This window comes from Formica exsecta, unplaced genomic scaffold (assembly GCF_003651465.1).
Source record: "Formica exsecta isolate Colony F162 unplaced genomic scaffold, ASM365146v1 scaffold115, whole genome shotgun sequence".
Lineage (NCBI taxonomy): Eukaryota > Metazoa > Arthropoda > Insecta > Hymenoptera > Formicidae > Formica > Formica exsecta.
In genome coordinates, this window is record NW_021848490.1 from 1,392,974 (window position 1) to 1,416,523 (window position 23,550).

Genomic DNA, 23,550 nt, shown 5'->3' on the forward strand with positions numbered 1-23,550 from the left:
ATAAAATTCTTTTCTCGAATTCAAATCAAAAGTTCATAAAGATGCGATATTTATTTTATAATCAAATAATTAAATTATATCAATTAGCGTACATGTAATTGTTTTCAAATTGATTGTAATCAGATTTAACAGATCATAAAAATCTTCAATTGTATATAGATTTCTTTGAAAATAATCAAGCGTAATAAACACCCTACAGACAACCATAAAACATTCTCAGAAGCAGGTAGCAGTGGTCTGTATTTATCCGAGATCTTATTATGATGAATCTTCAGAATCCTATACCGATAAAACTTTCAAATCTCGAGCGTCCCATAAATCTCGTTGCGCTCTCTAAACGCCGCTTTGTGGAACGACGCAATGTATAATTATTGCGTAATTATCAAGCCGAAAACAAAAATCATTTTAAAGGCTGGCGTGTGAGATCCTCGCGGAAGCGGATAATTAACACTCATTACTTGCTCGGGCAAACCGGCGTGTCCGGCCGATTATTTTAGAAACGTTCCGACATTCGCGACTTTAAATACTTCGGTAATTTATCTCGCGAATTAATTTCCGGTTTAATATTACAATGCGTATATATCTCGCATTTTCGCGACCTTTTTGATTTATCAAAATAACGCGATATTGCGATATACAGGATGATTCATGTTGAATCTGTGAAACTTTAGTAGTTTAATATAATCTTCACGATAAGAAAATCCGTATAATATAAAACATAAAAGTTTATATAATCTTATTTATATAAAATTTATATTAAGATTATCTTGAAAAAAATTGAAAGGACATTAACTTTTCTCATTAGAAATAATATATAAATTTATAATAAATATTATCAGATTTAAATATAAAAGAAAATAAATTCATGTACAGTTATAAAGAATAACGGCAAGTTAATAGCAATTAAATATAGGTTTATATAGATTCTTATAATATAATTAGTTTAAATATGAAAAACTCATATAAATATGCGTCCAATTTAAATAATGATAGATTATATCGCTGTTTATTATCATTAATAAATAAATATGTATATATTATGAACTATATAGAAAATTCCAGTACAGTGATTCAATGAACGTTAATTATATATAGATTAATATCGATTGAGAATCATATAAGCGCGATAAACTACACGATATTCAGTATAATTATCCTAAATAACGGTGTATATTACCTTATCTTTGTATCCGATTGAAAGTTTAGATCGACAAACTACCTATTGTATTGATAAACCGGAAAGACTCGTTTACCTGAATGTACTCCGCCATCGATGTCGGCGTCTTCAAAGACGGACGATTCGATACATTCGTCATCGGCGACAGCGGGATCCTCGTTGCTTTCCTCATCCTTGAATCTACTCGCACGAACGTCCGCCTTTTCAACGGCGACGCAAGGACTATCGACGGACGCGTGCCTTCCGACACGTACCAGCGTGCTATTGCTCCTCGCCAGCTTCGTGCTGTGAGTTCTACGAATCAGTAGATTCGTGAGAGTCGTGCTCTGCTTGCCTCTCGGCTCTTGATGACCGCGGGAGGATCCGGCGGCCGACTTTGTGGCCGCCGAGTCGATGACGATCCTCGTCGCGGCGGGTTTCTCCTCGACATTCGACAGCTTCTTCCCGCATCCGGCATCGTCCTCCACCTCGAAGCAGGCGATGGTATTGTTGAGACGACTGTCCTTTCTGCCGCTGGACTCCTTCCTGCCGGTAAACCGGCTCTGAAATCGTTCGATCGTCTTGAAAGACCTCGTCCTCTCGACCTTTTTTCTCTGTTCCGTCTGACCCCCGCTGGGCATCCGGTCGCACTTGGACGCCTCGAAGATTCTCGTCAACGATTGCACCTTGCCTCTCACCTCGGGTAGAGTCTCGTCCGCGTTTCTTCTCGCGGTCGACGAAAAGCCATCGTTGTTGCTCAAGGTGCGCGTCAACGGCCCGCTCGTGGATGTCTTCGACGCGCTGCCGATGGGGAAGGTGTTGCAGACGAACTTCTCGTCCGCCGAGTGACCCTTAGTCAGCTTGGCGACCGACTGTCGCGCCGGCTGCTCGCCACCGTCCAATGACACGTAGAACGTGGATCGCCTCTTCGGCGACTCCTCGGGATCCTCAGCCGTCAGCATGTCTTCGCATCTCTCGAATCTCCTCGGAGAGCGATGGAGCTGGAACGCTCGCGGCGGAAAGTTTATTATTTATATCATCCGATCGAAATCACAGAAGTCACGATCGTGCCACTTGTATCACTCGATCGATTTATCCGCGTGTTGTAAACAACACGTTCCTCTTCTTCTCTTCTCACGCGCGTTAAGAGAACATCGACTAGTCGAATTTTGATAGACGGCGATTTTTATCAATTACGTTGATATCGCGGTTATCTCGTGGCACGGATTATTGATAATAACACTGTACGCACTGACTATCGCACACTATGTGATACTACGCTCGATCATTTTACGCGAACGATTCCCCCTCGATCGACTCCGATTCATTCTCATCGTCGCATTTTTGCGTATCGGATGTCACTGCTATCAACTGACGACGATGCGTCTTCAAGAGAGATACAGGACCCCGTCTCCGGAGGCGCGAATTAATCCGAGAATGGGGTGCGTACAATCTTTGAGGCTACGATATAATAACAATGATTACATTTCTCTCTTCTCTCTCGATCGGATCAGTTCTCCATGACGACCCTTTTGAGAGGTCGCCGTGCACCGACTCGTCTCTTCGGAGTATCCCTCTGTCCCTTTTCTCCCTCTTTGCGCCCGCGCTAAATATAGACGAACTATCGAGCAGCGCAACCGCGGCCAGAGAGAGAATGAGAGAGAAAGCGAGAGAAAGAGAGAGCACGTGTGTCGTTACGACGTACTAGACGAATATCAGCTGTGTTATCCCTGCGCGCTGATACTCGCGGATAACGCGAGGCGTTGAACCGTAAACGCACGACCACTCTTCATCGTATCCTCCTCAGAGTCGTCTCTTCCGTCAAGAACTCTCTGTTAGCTATGTTTTATTTAAGCTTGCTTTACGACCTTTCATGTACACGTACTTTGTAAGCTTCTTTCGTAAAAAAAGATTTTCCTCCTACTTTATATATACATATATATGTATATATATTCTTAGCTTTGCAATTTTGCTTAATATAAATTTTTTCCTCTGTAAAAGAAATCGGTGAAAGAATAGATGCAACTGAAGATTGCAGGTGCAATTGAAGAATCTGCGGAGAATCGGCCGTTAACGCGGATGGAATGTACGTCGTTGAAATTGTTGGCAAAGCCGGTCGAGATTTACGATCGCTGCGAGTACTCCGGATCAGTTGAAGGGATTTATATATAAGGGAGCAGGATTATATGACTCGCGGGAAAACAACAAATGGAGAAACGCGAAATATCCGCGATACGCTGATCACGATTGAAGATGCACTCTCGAAACACAGAATCGCGCGAGCGCATCTGTCATCAATCATTCACACGGCTTGTTCTCACAATTTATCGTGTCACTCCGCGGAATCGCGGCGGCGATTCTCGTTGTGAGTTTGCGAATTCCGACACGTAGTTTCGCGATTGAACGAGGGAAGACGAGCGATCGTCAGCCGCTCCTGTTCACTGCGAACCACACAGCATCTCGCGATGACGGGGACACTCTTTAAAAAAAGATACACTTCTCCCGAATTTTTAATTCAAACTCGAATTATCCACGACGGATACAAATATACGGAACTCCGACGCGATCGCGAGTCCTCGAGCGACTGAGAAAAGTAAGAGGTGTTCTCTTCTGAGTCACGGCGATCCGGCTCTCGCGATCACTCCTCTCACGATTGTACGGAACTCGCGCGTGATGATTGTCTGTCTCTCTCTCTCTCTCTATGATCGCGCCGCGACGTGGTCCACCCGCGCAAGCGAGAAACGCGTTTTTTTTTTTATTTGCGCCGTGTTTATTCTCAAGGTCTCAAGTTTCTTGCGCGAAGAACGAATACGACGGCACGATCGACCGCACCGCGAACGGACTCGCGACTATCTGGATCCGACGAGCCGGGCTTGATCCAAGCGCGTTGCGAGCGCGCTCTATCGACGGCGGTCGTGATGATTCTGTCTCTCTCTCTCTCTCTATGATCGCGCCGCGACGTGGTCCACCCGCGCAAGCGAGAAACGCGTTTTTTTTTTTATTTGCGCCGTGTTTATTCTCAAGGAGCGCGCTTTCTTGCGCGAAGAACGAATACGACGGCACGATCGACCGCACCGCGAACGGACTCGCGACTATCTGGATCCGACGAGCCGGGCTTGATCCAAGCGCGTTGCGAGCGCGCTCTATCGACGGCGGTCTTCTCGGCACGCTTAAAAGGGGAGAGAGAAAGAGAGAAAGAGAGGATCGGCGACGACTGTACACTACGCTCGACCAGACTTCCAGACTTTGATCTTGACGACGATCCATGGCGGAATGTAGAGATATATGTACGAGAATGCACGAAGAAAGAAGACGCATCGAACGATGATTTCAATCATGATAACGAGATATCGAAAACCCATCCCTACTTTATTCTAGACAAGAACAAATGCGAGAAATACGTGATACATAGAACTAAAAAAAATGTTTGTAAATAGAGAAATTATCATCGCATATTTTATTTTTCTATCTTTTTGTAAAAAATGTTGTTCTGCCCCTATTTCCGCAAATAAAATATAATAATTTTGTAATTATATATATTGAAATTTTTAAGCGAGGCAATTCAGAACAAAACTCGAGTTGAAACGGCTCTTGGAAGCCGTTGTGTGAGAAAAATGCAAGAGACGCTTCTGTCAAGTATCAGTTTCAACCGATGAGCATGTCTATCTAGTGGATGTTGTCAAGAATCTAAATACTTTAGAGCAGATTAAATTGAAATATCCCATTAAATTTGTAATAAGTTCCATTATCGCGAATCGAATTTTTTCTGCATCTTGTGTTTCTCGTCGAGTCTTTTTTCATATACCATTTTTTGCGCAAGTTATATAATATATTAGCAGAATTTTCTCTACGTATTTATATATTATTTATATATTTTTATGTATTATATATATTTTAAATTATATTACTGCAATGTAAAAGCATATTAATATTGACTAATTTGTAGTAATTAAAGCGCAATGATAACCGGAGAGGTAACTTCAAGTGCGAGATATCTTGTGTAATCATGCGCGCTAATTATCATGGACATGCGATGTAAAACGTTTCCATTTGAAAGTTTCGATTACGACTCCGGGAGATTACATGTATCAAGAAAGTATGCGCGCTTCCGCGATATCATACGTAAGCGTGATAATATCCAATTGCATAAATAAGAAAAATAAATAAAAAATAAAAAAGAAGGTTGTACGAATAAACTGCAGTCTTGACAACGCGACGCACTTTTTTTTTATCCTGTGATATTGACCGATGTTATTTCCGATGAATCAATTTTATAACGCGGCGATTATTTCACTATCAATGCAGCGTGAATTTCGTGACCCTTAAAAAAGTCGCAACGATTTTCTCCGGCAAATTATATGCACGCCCGAGAAAATCTCTGTGACTCAACCGGATCACGTCCGTAACTGTTTCTTCATCCCGCTACCTGTCTCGCGCTATTCCATTTCGAAACTCTAGCATAAAACCGATAGTTTATGATCCCAATTTTCATTCCGTGAAAACCGCAGGGCCGCCGCGAATGAAAGCGAAAGAAGATAGATGCCAACGATCGATATAAACGCTATAATGTTAAATAATTGCTAACTTTGCTTAGTTAATATATTGCATAATTTGTTAGCATAACTCTTTGAGTTGTGAAAAAAGAATAAATTCGGTGTATAATATATTATTATTATTATTATTTTATATCTTCTTAGATTCTATTTCTATTTTTAATCATTTTTATTCTAGTAACTTGTTATCACAATAAATTAAATAACGAAATATTTTTCAGTTGAAAAATTATAACGAAGCTTAACTTTTTACTAGCATAAAAATTCGCATCACATTTTTCTATGTAAATGTAGAATTGCGTTCAAATCCAGCAAATAAAAAAGAGCGAGAAAGGATGCAGCCCAATAAATAACGTCGGCTCAGCGCGAAACGGTCGGGTCTCAAAACGACGCTTGCGTTTCTTGAAAACCTAAGACGGCTTAAGGCGATTTATGCGACGACGTCGGGACCAGCTCAACGACAAAAAGCTCTTTCCAATTTCATATATATTCGTCGATTGAAATGCAAGTTTCATTAAGCCAAGCGTGCGTTTGAGCTATGTGCGCGTATGTGATCCAATCTCTTACGAGTTTAAATTAAAAACATTTCACGATTTGGTCAAACTTAAAAAGTTATTTTTATTTATAGAGATAAGCATGAAATTTCTAAGATTTCTCATGTTATTGCTCGAAACCGTTGCTGGAAAAATAACAATCTTTTTCGATCCTATTTGTATAACGTTTCGATGCATTATTTTATATGTATCTGCTTCTATAAAGTTTTCTCTATATATTTCCGCAATAATTGATTTATTCCAATTGCAAAATGTGTGCGTGCGATAATACACTTCAAAATGTGTGTCAAAAGTAAATTTATGTGTAAATCTCACTTTTACTTGTCGGTTCGTGCTCAATCTTCTCTCGATCTATTTCTCTTTTTATTTTTATTGAACAATTAAAATATATCGATTCTACAAAAAATAAATTAAATTAAAAAATTTACAAGAAAGTAATTTTAAACGCTTTGTATGTGTAAGACTTTTAAATTTGAATTATGTAATGTTTCTGTAGAAGTTCTATGACACTTCATAATATTTGCTAAAAGTTAAAATGTTTTTAACGTTTTAATATTCTCGCAAAACAAGACATCTCAAATGTCTTACACATGTCATAAATCATAAATATAAATTGCGCGTAAAATATATAAATAAGCATAGTATAAATTATTTTATATCAAGATCAAGTTGATATGGATATAGATTGAAATATTTATTGTCCCTCATAGCGTATTTTAAAGCAATGTTCTAAGGCGATTCCTTTCACTCTTGCGGTAACTAGAGCCAGTTTGATTTTTGTAGCAAATTAAATTTATTGATGTCGCGTGCAATTGATTAGAATATGCTCGCATACATAATCAATAACGTATTATCGTTCACAATCAGTTAAATGAATTAAAAAGAAATAAGTTTTATGATTTATTCCAATTGCAAAATGTGTGCGTGCGATAATACACTTCAAAATGTGTGTCGAAAGTAAATCTACTTTATGTGTAAATCTCACTTTTACTTGTCGGTTCGTGCTCAATCTTCTCTCGATCTATTTCTCTTTTTATTTTTATTGAACAATTAAAATATATCGATTCTACAAAAAATAAATTAAATTAAAAAATTTACAAGAAAGTAATTTTAAACGCTTTGTATGTGTAAGACTTTTAAATTTGAATTATGTAATGTTTCTGTAGAAGTTCTATGACACTTCATAATATTTGCTAAAAGTTAAAATGTTTTTAACGTTTTAATATTCTCGCAAAACAAGACATCTCAAATGTCTTACACATGTCATAAATCATAAATATAAATTGCGCGTAAAATATATAAATAAGCATAGTATAAATTATTTTATATCAAGATCAAGTTGATATGGATATAGATTGAAATATTTATTGTCCCTCATAGCGTATTTTAAAGCAATGTTCTAAGGCGATTCCTTTCACTCTTGCGGTAACTAGAGCCAGTTTGATTTTTGTAGCAAATTAAATTTATTGATGTCGCGTGCAATTGATTAGAATATGCTCGCATACATAATCAATAACGTATTATCGTTCACAATCAGTTAAATGAATTAAAAAGAAATAAGTTTTAACTTTCCTTGGCATTTACACACCATGGCATTACACAATTGAATTCTGCAAGCGTTTCAAAATAATAAATCCAAAAATATAAGAATCGAAAAAAAAAATTTTTTTCTGTTTCATTGTGTGTTACATCTTTGATTTAACGAGAAGGCATTCACCGCGCAAAATTTTATCCCAATTATAAATCTCTATAGAGTTACATTACGTAATTTCCGCGTGTTGTGAGATACGATCATTTGTGTTTGCGACATCACTAATTGTAATAATGCGCAGGATCCGGCGCTGGCGCCGAATGCGCTTTCTTCTTCGCGGTGATTGACACCGCCACCTAAAAAGAATAATGACCCGGAGCGCTACGGATACAATTGCAACGGCAAAGCGAGCAATCTCGAGGATTCTCTTTGCGCTGCCTACACACGGGATGAGAGAAATTTCATTTTGCGTGGTACGATCGGATTTGTGTAGTCTCACAGATTTATTGTAATGAATATGGCGGCACGTTTGCCCAGAAAATTCCTTTAGTGAGAAAATCAATTCTGCTACCGAGGGAGAATGCGTAAAATTCCTGCAGTTCAACGGCGCCGATACTATTGAACATTTTCACGTTTGACAGGAGGAATGTGTATTATTTTCGACAGGAAAAAAAGTTTTCCACGATTCTTGCGTGTCGAGTCTTCGCTCCAAAAATGCGAGAAACTAAGAAAAAAGCATGACGGAAAAGTGTCGGATCATTTGTACTACTGTGAGTCTATTGTTGAGCGTAGAATGCAATTAGCATTTTACGACGGTGCTGCTCGAAAAAATGCACTTACAAGCACGTTTTCGACGCCACTACTTATCTCCCTCGCACCAAAAGCAGTCATCTAAGCACGTGCCTTTGAAGCTGACGTTCGCAACATCCGCCGCGCATAAGGAATCTTGATAATTTGCACTTAAACGAGTTAGACAGTGCCGATCCTAGCATAGCGTTGCAATTAAATTTTTTTTTTCCCACGAGACGTATAGAATGTTCAGAGAATATAACTAAAAAATCGTAAATTGCTATGAAGAGTGTTCATAATTTAATTCGTTGATTGTAATCAAATTTAGATTCTTATCGCGCAAAAGATTATAATAAAAAGATAATATATTATACAAAAAAGATAATGTAAAATAATAATAACATTTTAATTTATTTTCGCGCTTTTCTCTAAGAGTCACATAATATCTTGCAGTAATTATATGATACTTTTTATTGACATCGCATCTATCTCTTTCGTATAAATAATTGACACGAATATAAGAAGAAATTATAAGAACAATCATACGAGTTTTCTTTACGATATATCGAAATTTGCTAATAATTTTAATTTATAGCAATCTAAATAGAGAATTATGTTATTCTCTTTATATAATGTTTATATTTCGTTCAAAATAATATTTAATTTTCACACAATTTAATAAAAGTATGTACTAATAACAAATTGCAAAAGCAGCATATATTACTATGATTGCAAAATATTTTCACGTAAATCTTATACACAATTCAATCCTCCATTATCGAGACACGTCATGTCAATCCAACGAGAACATAAATCACGATGTCGTGTCATTCAATATAATAATTAGTCACTGCGGAATTTTATTTGTTAAATATTTGGCATCTCTTAGATTATATATTCAAAGTTAAACTAAAGAATATTAAATTAAGGATATGTTTAAGTAAAATTGTTCAAGTAAATAAATAAGTAAAATCAAAAAGAAACAACGCAGAGAGATAATGTTCGTTTTTCAATTAGCTCGTGTTGATGCGTATTCGCATGGATTTATAAATTTCTTGTACAATTTGAATCGTAATAAATTTGCGATTACACGCACGAGTACGGACATAAAAATTTGTAATTGGCTACAGCAGATTACAAGATCGCATTCGATTCTATAGAACGAAACGATTAAATATTACACATAACTTCTCGTACGTTACCCTCATGACGTGAGAGATTCGACACGAGTATTGGGAATTATCCAAGAATATGACTTGACATTTAAATACGTAGAATACACATGTAATTATCGACTAGTTTAGTATGAAGTTCAAATCAAGAATGATTTAGAAATAAGTAAGTAAAAGGCAAAAACGAGCACGTTGCGCAACATAATATATGCGTAATCGTACGAGAATGGTTTTCTGTGTAACAATATATTTTTACAGATAAACACAAACACATCACTTTTTAGTGCAATATAAATATGCGTTGTTTTTTTATGTCATAAGAATCTGCCATCAATAAAATTATGCATATTTAAATTTTAAAGTTTTTTGATTAATTAGGATTTATAACTTCCGGCAAACGCAAAGCATATAAGGATTATATTTATTGCATGGTCGATTAATAAAAACAAGTATATACTTATATGTGATCAGTGTAACGTAATTATTAGCCGCGGCACATACAAAGATGCGGCTCGACTGACTGGATACATACCGCTAAGCATCCTATTAACGGCGGCAATTAACGTGGCGCTATCTTAATTCCGGTTCCTTACTGCACGCGGGGAATAAATGTCGGATTTATGGCGAGATTAAGCGACGAAGGAGAAGGGAGAAAGAGAGATTAAAGGGGCGCGAGAGATGAGCATTGAAGGCACAAGAATTACGTGTGGGAAGACGAGCGATTGCCTCAACGGAGTGCGTGTAGGCGAGATCTCGACATGCGTCTCTTCATCTTTCGTCTTTCCTTTTTTCATCTTTCACTCTTTTTACAATCATCTCCTTACGTCTCGACAGCAGAAAGAACGATGATGACGAAGACAGTCTGGCGACAGACTGTAGTAATGATAGCAGTAAGAAAAAAGCGAGGAAGTCGATTTGTTTCAATCTCGTATATTTAACTCTGTTGCGTGTTTTCTATGTAAAGATATAAATAGTCGATGTCATATTTGATACGTATTATATATCACTTTATATGTATTATATATCTCTATTAATATATTATATTATATTTTAATATTATATAAAAGCCATAATATATACATATGTGAAAATATTAATAATATTTACTCTCTCTCTCTCTCTATTTCAAAATGTTATTAATATTTTTACATGTATTATTATAGCTTTTAAAATAACTGAATGTCTGAAAAATCAAGAAAAAGTTGTAGATCAATCACAGTAAATATAAAATTCTGCGTTTTAACATAAATTTAATTTTGGTCAATTATTGATAACAAAACAGATTTAAAAATTCATTAATTTTATAACTTATTTAAAACTAATATCAAATGATCTTTTAACACATAAAAATAGATTTAAAAAAAACTTGTCTATACGACTGTCGTATGACAGTCGTGTCGGTGCAATTCTTGATCCCGTTTTTACAAAAGATTTTTTTTTTTGTCCTCGAATGTGCGAAGTCGCTTTTATGCTTGTTCTATCGTTCAAGCGTAACGAAACCGCATAGATGCTGTCTGTTGCGCTATTTGAGCAAGCACATGCTACGACACAATACTCTCCAGCTATATTTAACTGTGTTATAGCAATATTTTACTCGATCAGTCTGTAGAGTCAAATACAACGACTTGCATCTCAGAAACTATTTACATATAAACCGAGATTAATTATCAAAATTGAAACAATTATTCAGTTATAAAGATAAATAAAATAGACGGCTAAGTAAAATTAAAAACTCGTTCGTAACTTATTTCAAAGAGGCATCATTTTCGGTCAAATTCAGGTGGTTGGTCACAAAGTGTCAAAATTTCTGTGTTACAATTCGCAAAGTTTTGGACTTATAAAATAGAGAAATCAACGGTTTAAAGGGATCTCTGAGAGTTAACAAAGTACGCACAGAAGTGGAAACGGCAAATTTATACGAGATGACAAAAGTTCTTGAAAAGACCGACCAAGTTATCACCATTAACCTGTACGTTTAGCACTTACGATAACTTTTGTATAAAAGTACCCGTCTCTTCTTTCAAGTCTAGAAATTAAATCGGAACATAAAATTGAATCTTTAGTAGATGACGTATTTTCCCAAGGTTTAATCTATGCAAATAGTTATGAAAGCGCCACGGGATGACAGGTCGCGCAAAAAAATATTATATATCGTTAAAACATGATGTCTTTTTAGCGACAATGAATTTTATGCGAAGCGTTTACACATCATAAATGATCCATTAATATCCCATAAAGAAATCGCACATCATCGTCATTCCCCCCGTTACAAATGATTATTCATTACCGGGCCCCAAAGTGCATTAGGGGGGCATAGTCGTACGAAATCGAGCGAAAGAGTTTATACGAAGCCGAATCATACAGGGCAGCTGTAACGTAACGTCGGTACCTCCTTTTTACCGTAGGCCGTAGGGCGTAGGGTATAGCGGTGAAACGATTTGCATATGTTTGCAGGACATTGGGTAGCATACTTATTTCGGGATTTGAATCGATGGACGAACGGACGGGCGGACAGACAGACGGACCAGTTTACTGACCAGTGCAAAATTCGACAATAAGAATCGCATTCGTGATCACGTACCGCGAAGCAACTTTTGCGACCGGTATTGTCATCAATTATTCCGGCCTTACACCTTAATGTACCGATTATCATAATCATTGCACATACCACTTCCAGTCATTAATATATAATAGAATAGAATTTTTAGCGTTTTTCGACAGTGTAGAAGGGTGCTTGAAATTTTATATATATATATATATATTTATACTTTTAGTTTTTATATACATATATTTATGATAGTGCATATTTTTTAGACAAAATCCAAAAATTCAAGTTACCCCCGGCTTTTGTGATAAAATTGGCAAACAATTGAAAGCTTCGCGATCTCGGGTAAGAAAATTAATTGTAATTATTTCACAAACTTAATTTTAATTGCAATATATAAGCGTTCATAATTATCTTCCTCTCTTTTAATTACCATAGAAAATAAAATCGACATGTATATATATTTCATTGTTTTACAAAATGCTAAACAAAGACTCGGCTCATTGCACGCGGTACTCTCTTAAACTTTCAAGAGTTACACAAATTTAAATGGCGACCCTGAATAGCACGATTCATTCGAAAAGAGCGTTTAATGAATTACGAGGTTCTTTTCGCTATGCAACAAAAAGAATGAACGGCGCCTTCATATTTCGCTCGCGGGTTATAAACGCGGAAAAAGAAATCTCGCAGACCGTCTCCGTTAATTCGCGGTGACGTACGTGGCTGTAAATGAGTCATCACAAGAGGGAGATTCCTTTCGCGTTGCACTCTCTTTCTTGTTTTTCACACGTTCTCTGCGGATTTTCTTTCTACAGACAGCCGCACGTCCCGCACGTCTGCGATATTGTCTTCCTTTTTTTTGTGTCTGTCCCATTCCGTTTCTCTCCTCTCGCTTTCTTATCCGTCTTCTGCAGTCTTCTTCGTTCATTAACGCGCACAACGAATAAATACCGTGAAGTCGTCACTTCGTCACGCGGTATTTTCTGGTCGATAATTAAAATCCCAATTTGTCACACGATCGTAATTAAATCGCAATTGTTCTTGCATTGTCAACGTTAATAATCGAATAACACTTTTCTTTTAAATTAACAATGTGCTGTCAATTACATCACTTTCTTCAAACTACAAAGTTTCGACACTAAATATATAAGGCATTGTTGTATAAATCTCTAAAAAAATGTCTTATCAAACGTTACGCATGATAAAAATAGATCATACGTTACTTAACATGTAGTTGTTAAATGCGAACTGAAAGCAACGCGTATTGAGGCGTCGCAAAGATTCACAATTTGTGCAATTGCAAGCCGATGTTATTCTGAAAAAATATTTCTCCACCGGTTAACAAGCCGACAACCGTGTAAGCACTGGTCTAAGTGGCCGAGCGATACGAGACGCGAGTGTAATTCGAGCTTGAGCGTAGCACATATCGTGGCCTTGAAAAACTACTCCGCAAAGGTCCCGCAGTTTTTTCCTCTTTCGCGGAGTGCGATCGGAGACCGCGACATTTAATGCGGAATTTATCGACGAAGGCGCGTCCGTGGAGAATTTCGAGAAGGGATCTTAAAGGGCGATCCCTCTCCCCCTCCTGAGCTAACGCAGGATAAAGCCGCGTCATAAGCTCGAGTACACGCGATACGAGCTGTATGTAATTCAATCCCCAATAGTCTCGCGACCTTGAATGCCCGCCGACCACGCTGCCCACCTGCTATCAGTGTTCGCGGTATCCGCCGGGATGTATCATACTAGAGTGTCGGTCGGAGGCTGATCGACCGGTGGTCCGGGTCGTCCAGGTGCCCACCGAAGCGACCGCTCGGAATTCATGTCCGCCCGTGAAGACGAGATCAACATTCGACCCGAGGTACGAAACCGCGCAATTTCAATTGACGCATAGTATTTGTCGAATAAAAAATTCACTTGACATTTTGAGGAACCGCCGAGTAAGAAATTAAAAAATGACCTACATATATATATTTCTAATTTTTCTATCAAAATAATTTTAAATAATTAAATCCAAAAATTTTGTGATATAAGATGTCAAAATAAATAAATAAATAAAAGAGATAATTTAAAAAAAAATAGGAATATAATTTGGATTGCAAATGTATTATAATTGGTCCGCAAGATGTTAAACAGATGGAATCATATACAAAACTAGACAATTTTTTTCGAAATCAATTTCTTTTATCTTCAGGATGACATCGCGGCGCAAAGACATAAAGGAGCAGAGTGGCTCGATTGATGTTTGTTCTCGGAATCGAACAGTTGATAAATTCATCTTACATCCAGCATCCCATATTCTAAAATCTCAAGATTGCGGCGATGATTCAGTAGCTTTAACTGACAAGATACCAATAGAAGCTGTTTCTACTGCGACCCTAGAAATTGACAGAGACGAGAAACAGCCCGACGATACATTTTCAAAGATAGTGTACTGTCCGACATCAAAAAAAATTTTGGAGACATCCTACTGCGACGATAGATCGCGTAATCAACCAGTGATTTTTATCGAGTGCGATGCAACTCTCTGCGAAGATCCTACTAGCGATATTCAGTGTTCAAAAAATACAGATGTTTCATGTCAAAAATCGAAAATGACAAGTTCTCCTCCAGACTACAAATTCGCATGTCCAAATCAGAAAATCGATATTTCATCAGAGATGAAAGATCCATTTTCTCAAATTACATGTAGAAACGGTCTTGATTCTTCCGAGATATCAAGTTTCTCGAAGAAATCCTTGAAGAGATTCAAGAGACGAATTTGTCCACCCAGATGCTGTCAGCCAGTACGACAATCGGCAATCAGGGAGGTTTGCAAAGATTTCCTTCACGCAAAATCTTCTGCATCGGATGTGATATCTTTGCCGACTTATGTCGGCAAAGACGATCAACGAAGTCTCGACGAACAACTTCAGTGTCCAGCATCGGAGCGGATGCTGCGAACTGATGTCACGCGAGTGGAATCCGCGAAATCGGACAAAGCATCTGCGTGTCAGAGATCAGCAATAGATTTTAAACGCGCTTGCTTAATTCCCAGAAGAATTTCCGAAGATACGTTACGCTTGTCTAGTTCGCAGGAATTGTTAGCTCGCTACAAAGAACACATTCCCATCCATCTACTAGAGAGATACGAGATTTGTCGGTCTAAAAGAAATGGTTTGCAAGACGAATGTGCCCTGCCATTCTTGCAAGCTCTGTTGAAAAAAGAGAAAGAACGGCGTACCTTGGACAACTGCATCGAATATAAACGGAATATAGATCGATTAGACGCAGATCAAAATAGAATAAGCGAATCGATGAATCACGATCAAACTAAAGTTTTATTATATCTGGAATAATACTTAAAATTGAGAAATTAATATGAGCAAAAATTGAAAAATAATTATGTTTCTAATTATATGAAAACGATTACGCTCAAAGGTATATCACATTTTATTAAATTGTTAATGTAAAATATATTTTCTTCGTATTTTTACGTATAATAAATGTAATCACGAAAATATTGAAAATAAAAGAATATTATAACATTATTGCATTATTTTAAAATAATTAAAAAATATTATTTTCTGAACACTTGAAACTCTCTCTCCAAAAGTTAATAATACATCTATAAATATCGCGATTAATTAATTTATGCCAAAATAAAATGTCTGCAAATAATTGTAATAAACATATATTCGGGATTATCTATTGGTAGATAACAATAACGATCGAAATATATTGTGCTTTCAGGAAACAGGCAACTTGTATTCTGAGAGAGGTGGAGAAAAACAAATGTTAAAAGCGGCAGCGCTCAGTATTAAATCGCAAAAATGTTTCGGTCGCAAAAAGAGACGACTTAAAAAAGTCAAGTCGATAGAACTGCGTGCGGGCACACTTTATAACAATTGTGACTGTTATCGCCGGAATGGCCTCCAGCATGATTGCCCGCGCACTTTATGCGGCAGTATGTATGAAGCGTATAATAGCAGAGCGAATACCATCTAATATCGAAATAGTCAAACAACTGTAATTTTCCAGACATATCTTGTTCGAAAAAATTCGGTTATACAAAATATAATTTCTTTAATTAATTTATCCCTTTTACGATTTGACAAATAAGAAGAATATTTAAAAATCGCCCCCCCCCCCACATTATATAATAATAATTTATAGAATCATGATTTACTTATTAATACAATTTTTATATAAGATATTAATCTGAATTTTTGGCTAATGCACTCTTTTTTACCTACTTTATTTCACAATAGAGGAAGCCTGTAAGGTTAAACCATGGCCTCAGTGCGATTTAGGAACGTATTTTATGAAAAAATGGGAAAATTATAATGCAAAAATAGAAGAAAGACCTCCAAGAACGTTTTGTGGTACAAAGGAGGATTGGCTAGCCGAAGTTTCTAAAAGAAGATTAAAAGCACAAATGATTACGAAAGCCCAAAAACAATGAATTTATGTACACGAATATATTTTAAAATAAAAATGTAAAAAACCAAGAAAGCGTATTATATTAATTAACTGTAACACAGAAATAGCTTTTTCGTGTTTAAAAGTTCGTTTCATTGAATATGCGATATGAATGTGTCACGTAGCAAATCAATATTCCTTTTTCGCACATCGAGTCGTCGCGTACAATCGAACACTTTTACTTTGTGATTCTCTGCATGCAACAATCGCGGGCTATGAGACGGTAACAGTGAAATAAACAAAACGTCGGCGAGCCAACCGGAAGTCATTGCATGTAAATGCTTGCCTGCTCGCGCGATGTTGGAAGGCGGCTTTATTTCCGGAACGTCGAACATAATATGCCGAAATACGCCACGAGGGTACGTCTGCTCGGTAACAGAATCTAAAATTGGAGCGAAATAACCGGCCGTCTCCGCATTTCCAGTGGATTCTATATTCAACATATTCACGTACGTTACCACATGAAATATTTTGTGTAAATCATATTAACCCTTTGTTATTTGTTGTTAAATCAAACATTTCTAAAATAGTTTGTATGTATAAAAATATACAAAATTGTTTCATTAATAGAGTATAAAAAGAAAGAGAATATATAACAATTTCTTTCATACCACATTTCTTTCTCTCTATGAAAAAGTGTTTGTATAATTTATATAATTGAATTTAACGTTATATAATTGATATAAATTAAATTATATTTTTGATGTATACATATAATTTTGCTTGATGTTATTACTCGCAAGAAATTTCAGATTTTACGCATCAATAAAAAAGAAGAATATTCCATACAAAAAACATTCAGGAAATTTAATCCGATCTTGTTGAATATATTCAGAACGTATTATTAGAGAAAGATAATTCTTGTGCCGTTTAACGGTCACTGAGAGTCAGTTTGCGCTTCGGTAAGAAGCTCGCTGGAATAAAGCTCGCGTGTTCCCAGAAGCGCGCTTTATTCCGGGGCTTGAAAGCGGCACACGGCCCCGGGCGATGGGATTTACATGGGGAACGCTCGCGTGAATTAATACGGACGCACGTGGCGGAGGCGCCGGAACGCTCGGCGTCGGGCAGGAAATATAACGGATCCACACGGCCGTGTACGAGCGCGCGACTTCCGTTACCTCCGCTCTCCGAAGGCGAACGCCATGCATTTGCAATCGAACGCATTTGCGTCGCGACGACGGACCCTGAATAAAAGAAAAAAGTGGCAACGTGCCGTCTAAAGTAGCCGCGTCGCGCGTTTCTCGGCGGCATCCCCCGACTCCTCCCTTTATCTGTCGTATCTCGCGCGCGCTCGTTCACGAGATAAAAATTTCACGCTCCTCCCCATGTCGAAATGCTCTCTTCAACGCGTAGGAATACATTTACAGATACTGCTCAAGCGTTTAACAATCTCTTTCGGCACTCTGCACATAGCTGATAAGATGACGCAATATTGAAAAACAGAACTTGATAAATTAAAAAAATGAAATTATCTTCAAAAAAAACTTTCCCTCTTATAATATATTTTTAAAATTATTTAAAGCGTTTTTAAATATGCTTTCCTAAGAATTACAAGACAAACTATTATTATTCATTAAAAGTTTATATGCAATATATTATAACTATTATTATGCATAGTGATTTTGTTATATATAAAAAGAATTTCTGGAAATTTCCTACTTTATTCTTAATAAAAAATTGATTCAAAGTTTTTATTATACAGATTTCCTATGAGAGGAAAGAGATATAAAATGCAAGAGCATGAATAAATAAAAATCCGTAATTATTATTACTATTATATTTATATATCACGGCAGAGGAAATATTTGTTTTTATTAAAAAATTAGTATAATTGTTAAATGATTATTTTATTTCAATGCAGAAGGCACAAATATTAATTTAAATTATATATCTCTCCAAATAAAAAAAAAATATATATATATTTTATCTAGTAATAGATAAAAATTTTTATCAATACAGAAATATTCTTTCTATTTTCTTTTAATCGAGCTAATAATCAAATTAACTAGTAATAATTATTGTAAAACCGTTTTTGGCTACTATTTTTTACCGCTTATATTTTATCTTCAGCATCCTTGTTTGGATCGATACTGTTTGCGGTATGAGAGTGATTTAATGCAAAGTAATTAGTGGAGGAACAGTATCAGCAGTTAACAGTTATGTATATCGCTCGGAACATAAACTTTGGCTAAGATCAGGTACGTTGGTTGGTGTGATGGTTTTTTTTATCACTTCCAGGATATCGCGCTCCGGAGATATAGGGTGTGTCCTGGAAGCGCTTGTATCTCCGGTATCGCCGACAGGTATTAATTCACTACAGCGCTCACAAGCTCGTATTGACGCATAGCGTAGGGCGATTGCACTGTAATTTATGCGCAATAATTATGACGAGCGGTAAATCGCTTTTTGCCAAAGCATATCAGAGTAGTACAACGCGCGATTCGCATAAATTGCGTGTCTTCAATTTGTTTTATTCCTCATCGTATATATTATAATTTGACTGTAGTTTAATTAGTAATAAAGGAACAGCAGCGAATAATCACACTATTTCTTTCATCTTTATTCTTATTTATTAAATATGTAATTAGTAGTAGTCTAATAAAAAAATGTTTGCATTTTAACTTCATTATAAGTAGAATATCTATAAATTAATCTCATGATTCTATATAAATTACGATATCTATGAATTCGATTTAAAACAAAATTTCTTTTATTATAAATTTTATTTTGATCACATAAGACATAAGAGAGAGAGAGAGAGAGAGAAAGAGAGAAAGAGAGAGACAAACGTTTCTATGACGCATCATATTTTCGATCAGAAAGATAGAAGAAAAAGAATGTGAGAAGCTTATTGTTAGTATATATTAAAAGAATTCAAAATATATGGAGAGGAGAATTTTTTCGTATTAGACAGTAAATCAGAAAAAAGGGATGATGAGGGAATAAGATACAAGGTACTTAACGAAACCAGAAAAAATGAGAAACAAGGCGCGATGTAATATGCATATCACGTGTAAGCGGAGAGCACGGGAATATTCTCAGTAATAAGAAACCCATAAGAAAAACAGGGACACACTATGTCAGCCGAACATAAGTTGAACAGACGGGATATCTAATATGCGCGAAGGCCTACCGAAAAGAGAGAAGACCTAATGAAAATAGAGAAAAGTCACTGAACATATAGGTAACGGATATATTATCTCTATAAAAAATAAGAACCTTCACATGTGTGTCACGACTCTTTCTAATCTATCTTATATTCCCGATTCGTTTTTGAATATTTAATTTTAATATGCAATGTAATTTATTTAAATCATTATCGCACATCCAAGATGTTAAGTAAATATATTTATGATTTACAGAAGAATATACTGTAAAATTAAATAATCTATAGTTTAACGAAAATAAAATATACGCAATAATTACAGAGATATTAAAAACCTAAAAACAAAAATGTAGAAAAATTTCAAGTTAAAATACCACAATTTAAAATTTAATTCAATTATTTAAGCATTACGGAATGACAAATTTAGTAATTCATATACACATATATTATATTTCAATAGCACAAAATATATTTTGTAATTTTATATATTTTTTACTTTTGCATATAATATTTAGTGTTATCATATATTTGTGATGATTTGCTTATCAATATAAAAAGAAATCGAAATCATCAGATTCCTGAGTCAATAATACGGAGAAATGGTAATCGGAGAGAAACGAGATAGAGAAAGAAAGAGACAGAAGGACAGAACAACTTCGAGGGACAGAAAAAACTATGCAATCGCGAAGGATGCCCGGTTTTAGCAAGCCTGGAGGATGCAAGACGATGCAACAATCCATCGTCGTTGTTCTGCGCGTCCCGACTGTAAAAAAAAAACGCAAACTGATAGCGGGAAAATCGTCTATCGCGCACGCTAGCAATTATCCTTACAAATTGTAAGGAGAAGATTAATTTGTGAGTGTGAAATCGCGCGCGTTGGCAACGGTCATTCAATCGTTGTGTAATTCTTGTTACAACACTTTCTCTCTCCTTCGCGGCGTAACGTTATGCATGCGCCATGCTGTTCGTGACATTGCAGAATCTCATTGTCAGACATACAGGCTTCTCTCGATATTGCCCTCTTCTATGTTTTTGTAATAAATTTTCCATTCTGCTGTCAATCAATTGAAACGAGTGAAAACACGTCAGAGATTATTACGAAATTAATCAAAAAACTTATCTTTCGCAACACATTATTATTAATTATTCAATGTCTAACAATAAGTAAAAGCAAATAATAAATAATATTTCATTATATAAAATACATCGAATAAACATCGAATGCAGGTTTCTAATAACACACAGTAATATTATTCTCCAAGAGGACTGCTGTATTTCTTGTTTGTCGTTAAGTATATACCGGGCTATTTATATAAACCAAGCTCTATGAAATTACGATATCTACCGCACTCTCATAAGTTAACCGCAAGCGGATAAATTTTTCTAGAATATGACTACCGCGCAGCAAAAGCCACTTAGCGCGAAGTGGAAGATCTAAGGGCATTTAGGTGGGATAATGTTATGGCGTTGAATAAGCGCGTTACTTTGCTGAAAGATAGATGAAGGTTGGTAGACAAAACGTGGGAAAGAAATGAGATTTAAGAGTAAAAGGTATAAACGTGGAACGGTGTGTTGATGCGATGTTATGCTCTGACAGCAACGATGTTGGCGACCAATATTATTGCTAACTTATCTGTAGAATTTGTCTCCAAGCAATTGCTGTCAATTAATCTACAGAAAATATCGCTTACATCAAATAAAATCTAATATTTAATCACTCTTAGTTAGGATATCAATAAAATGATAACGAAAATGCGCCTAAAAAAGCTCTATAAGACATAAGAATAAAAAATAAAAATCTTAGAGAATATATAAATAATTTTTCTAGATAAAAATCAATTTTTTCGCGCGGGAAGATATCAGTAAAATATATATACTATAATTCTGATTTTGTCGTCTTTTTTTTTGTCAAGTTTTCAATTAGTTGTCAAAATAAAATAAATTCAAGAAAATGTAAAAATTCAAAAAAAATCTATTTAGCAAAACAGAGAAACGGTTTTAATATTCAAACCTAAGAGCAATTACTATAACGGAATACCGAATTAACAACAAACTAAGCATCCAATCAAGAATACTACGTAGCAATATAGTCTCGACTAATCTCTCATTTCGCAATTAGATTCGCGATGAAACTGTGGTAAACCGCAGATATGAATGATACGGACCACCGACGTGGACGCTCGGATAGAGATCATCGCGTAAGAAGCTAACGCTTAATTTCCGCGGGGGTGCACTTAATGAATAGCGGGAATCTCTCAAGATCGTTAGCCAGCGCGAGAAGCAATTTCCGTAAAAGTCACGCGATCCTTGCTAACCGGCCGTCGTGCGGGCACAAGCAAAGATAGATCGCTGATGGATAAAAAGGTATAACGTATTTACGGGCGGAACAAGTAGGAAGCAGCTTTAAGCGGACTTTAAGTGGAAATTGATTTGCCTGCGTGCGCGAACGTCAAGCTGAAGAATACGGTATCACCTCACACGGTCAATGATCCGACGAATGGACGGCCATATACGAAGATCCGATCGTGATCTTCATCGTTTGCCTTGTAGGGGGATGTACGACCGTTAAATGGCTCTTCATCCACGACATGACGAACATACGCGTTGAAAGAATTTGACGTGAAAAGCTCGACATAATAGTTCAAGTGTGTCAAGTTTTCAAAATAACGGCTTTGTATTTGATATGCGATAATTGTTATTGATAATTAACGAGAGACATCTTGCATGCTTCGATCGTCAAGCTATTTCTTCCGTTAAAAAGAGATAGAAATAATTCTTTTGATAAAACTTTAATAATAAGAGTGTTGCAAAAAAAATTTAGTTTCTGCGAAAAATGGAGAATTAACGTATAATTATCATATTATAAATATTTTCAAATATAACAATTTAATCAATTGTGTTACAAAGAGATTAATGAGTTTAATACAATTTGCAAACAGAAATTATAAATTTTTTTATTGTTCTATTTAAGCCTTTTATTCCTGACTTTGTATATCATAACGTAAATATTTTATTTTTATTATTTAAATGATTTCCAATTTTTTCTCAAGTATATGTATATGTAAAAAAAAAAAAAAATAAGAAAAAATAATTTAAGGAGATATTATATCGACAATATACCTAGTTCTAAATTTTAGGAAAAATATATTAATTATATAATTAATTTGAATGTTATATACCACATGTTAGAGTTACTAATTGTAGAAGATTTCTGTTTTATCCAACACCAGCTTTTACCACTGCAATGTTTCCAATATAAACCGTCTCTGACGCTACATGCTAGCCTGCAGACTTTCTCTTGTACCGAGCATAATGTCGATAAAGTTACATTCTGCGTTAAATACAGTTTCTGACGTATCCAACATTTAGTAATATAAATCTCCTATATTCACCCTTCGTGTAAAACAATATTCTAATCTAAAAAGTATTAAAATATAAATATTTAATATTTATATACTTATTCGAATTTATTAGTTGATTTCCTGCCGATTTTGACTGCTCGCAGAATGTTTATATCAATTTCATAAATTGATATGAGAATGTTATGTGTGTGAATAACATAAATATAATGTTGCTATCATAAAACTGGCATTTTTTCCGGACCAAGAGACACCGCAGCAAAGTGCGGTAAACGGAAAAAATCTAATTTAACTGCCCAGAGAATAATTAAATTTTTACGGTACGAA

At 35.9% G+C, this 23,550-nt stretch overlaps 1 protein-coding gene across 15 annotated transcripts in view; it reads right to left on the bottom strand.

Annotated features, from left to right (window-relative positions):
* LOC115238444 (probable Ras GTPase-activating protein) overlaps positions 1-23,550 on the bottom strand; it is a 304,505-nt gene that overhangs the window by 72,066 nt on the left and 208,889 nt on the right. Inside the window, exon 1 of one of the 15 annotated variants that reach the window (XM_029812289.1) lies at positions 1,254-3,888. The exons of the other annotated variants lie outside the window; for them this stretch is intronic. Coding sequence (XP_029668149.1) covers positions 1,254-2,118 — 865 coding nt within the window. The 5' untranslated portion in view covers positions 2,119-3,888. Of the gene's footprint in view, positions 1-1,253; positions 3,889-23,550 lie in introns of those variants that run through there. 15 annotated transcript variants of the gene reach the window in all.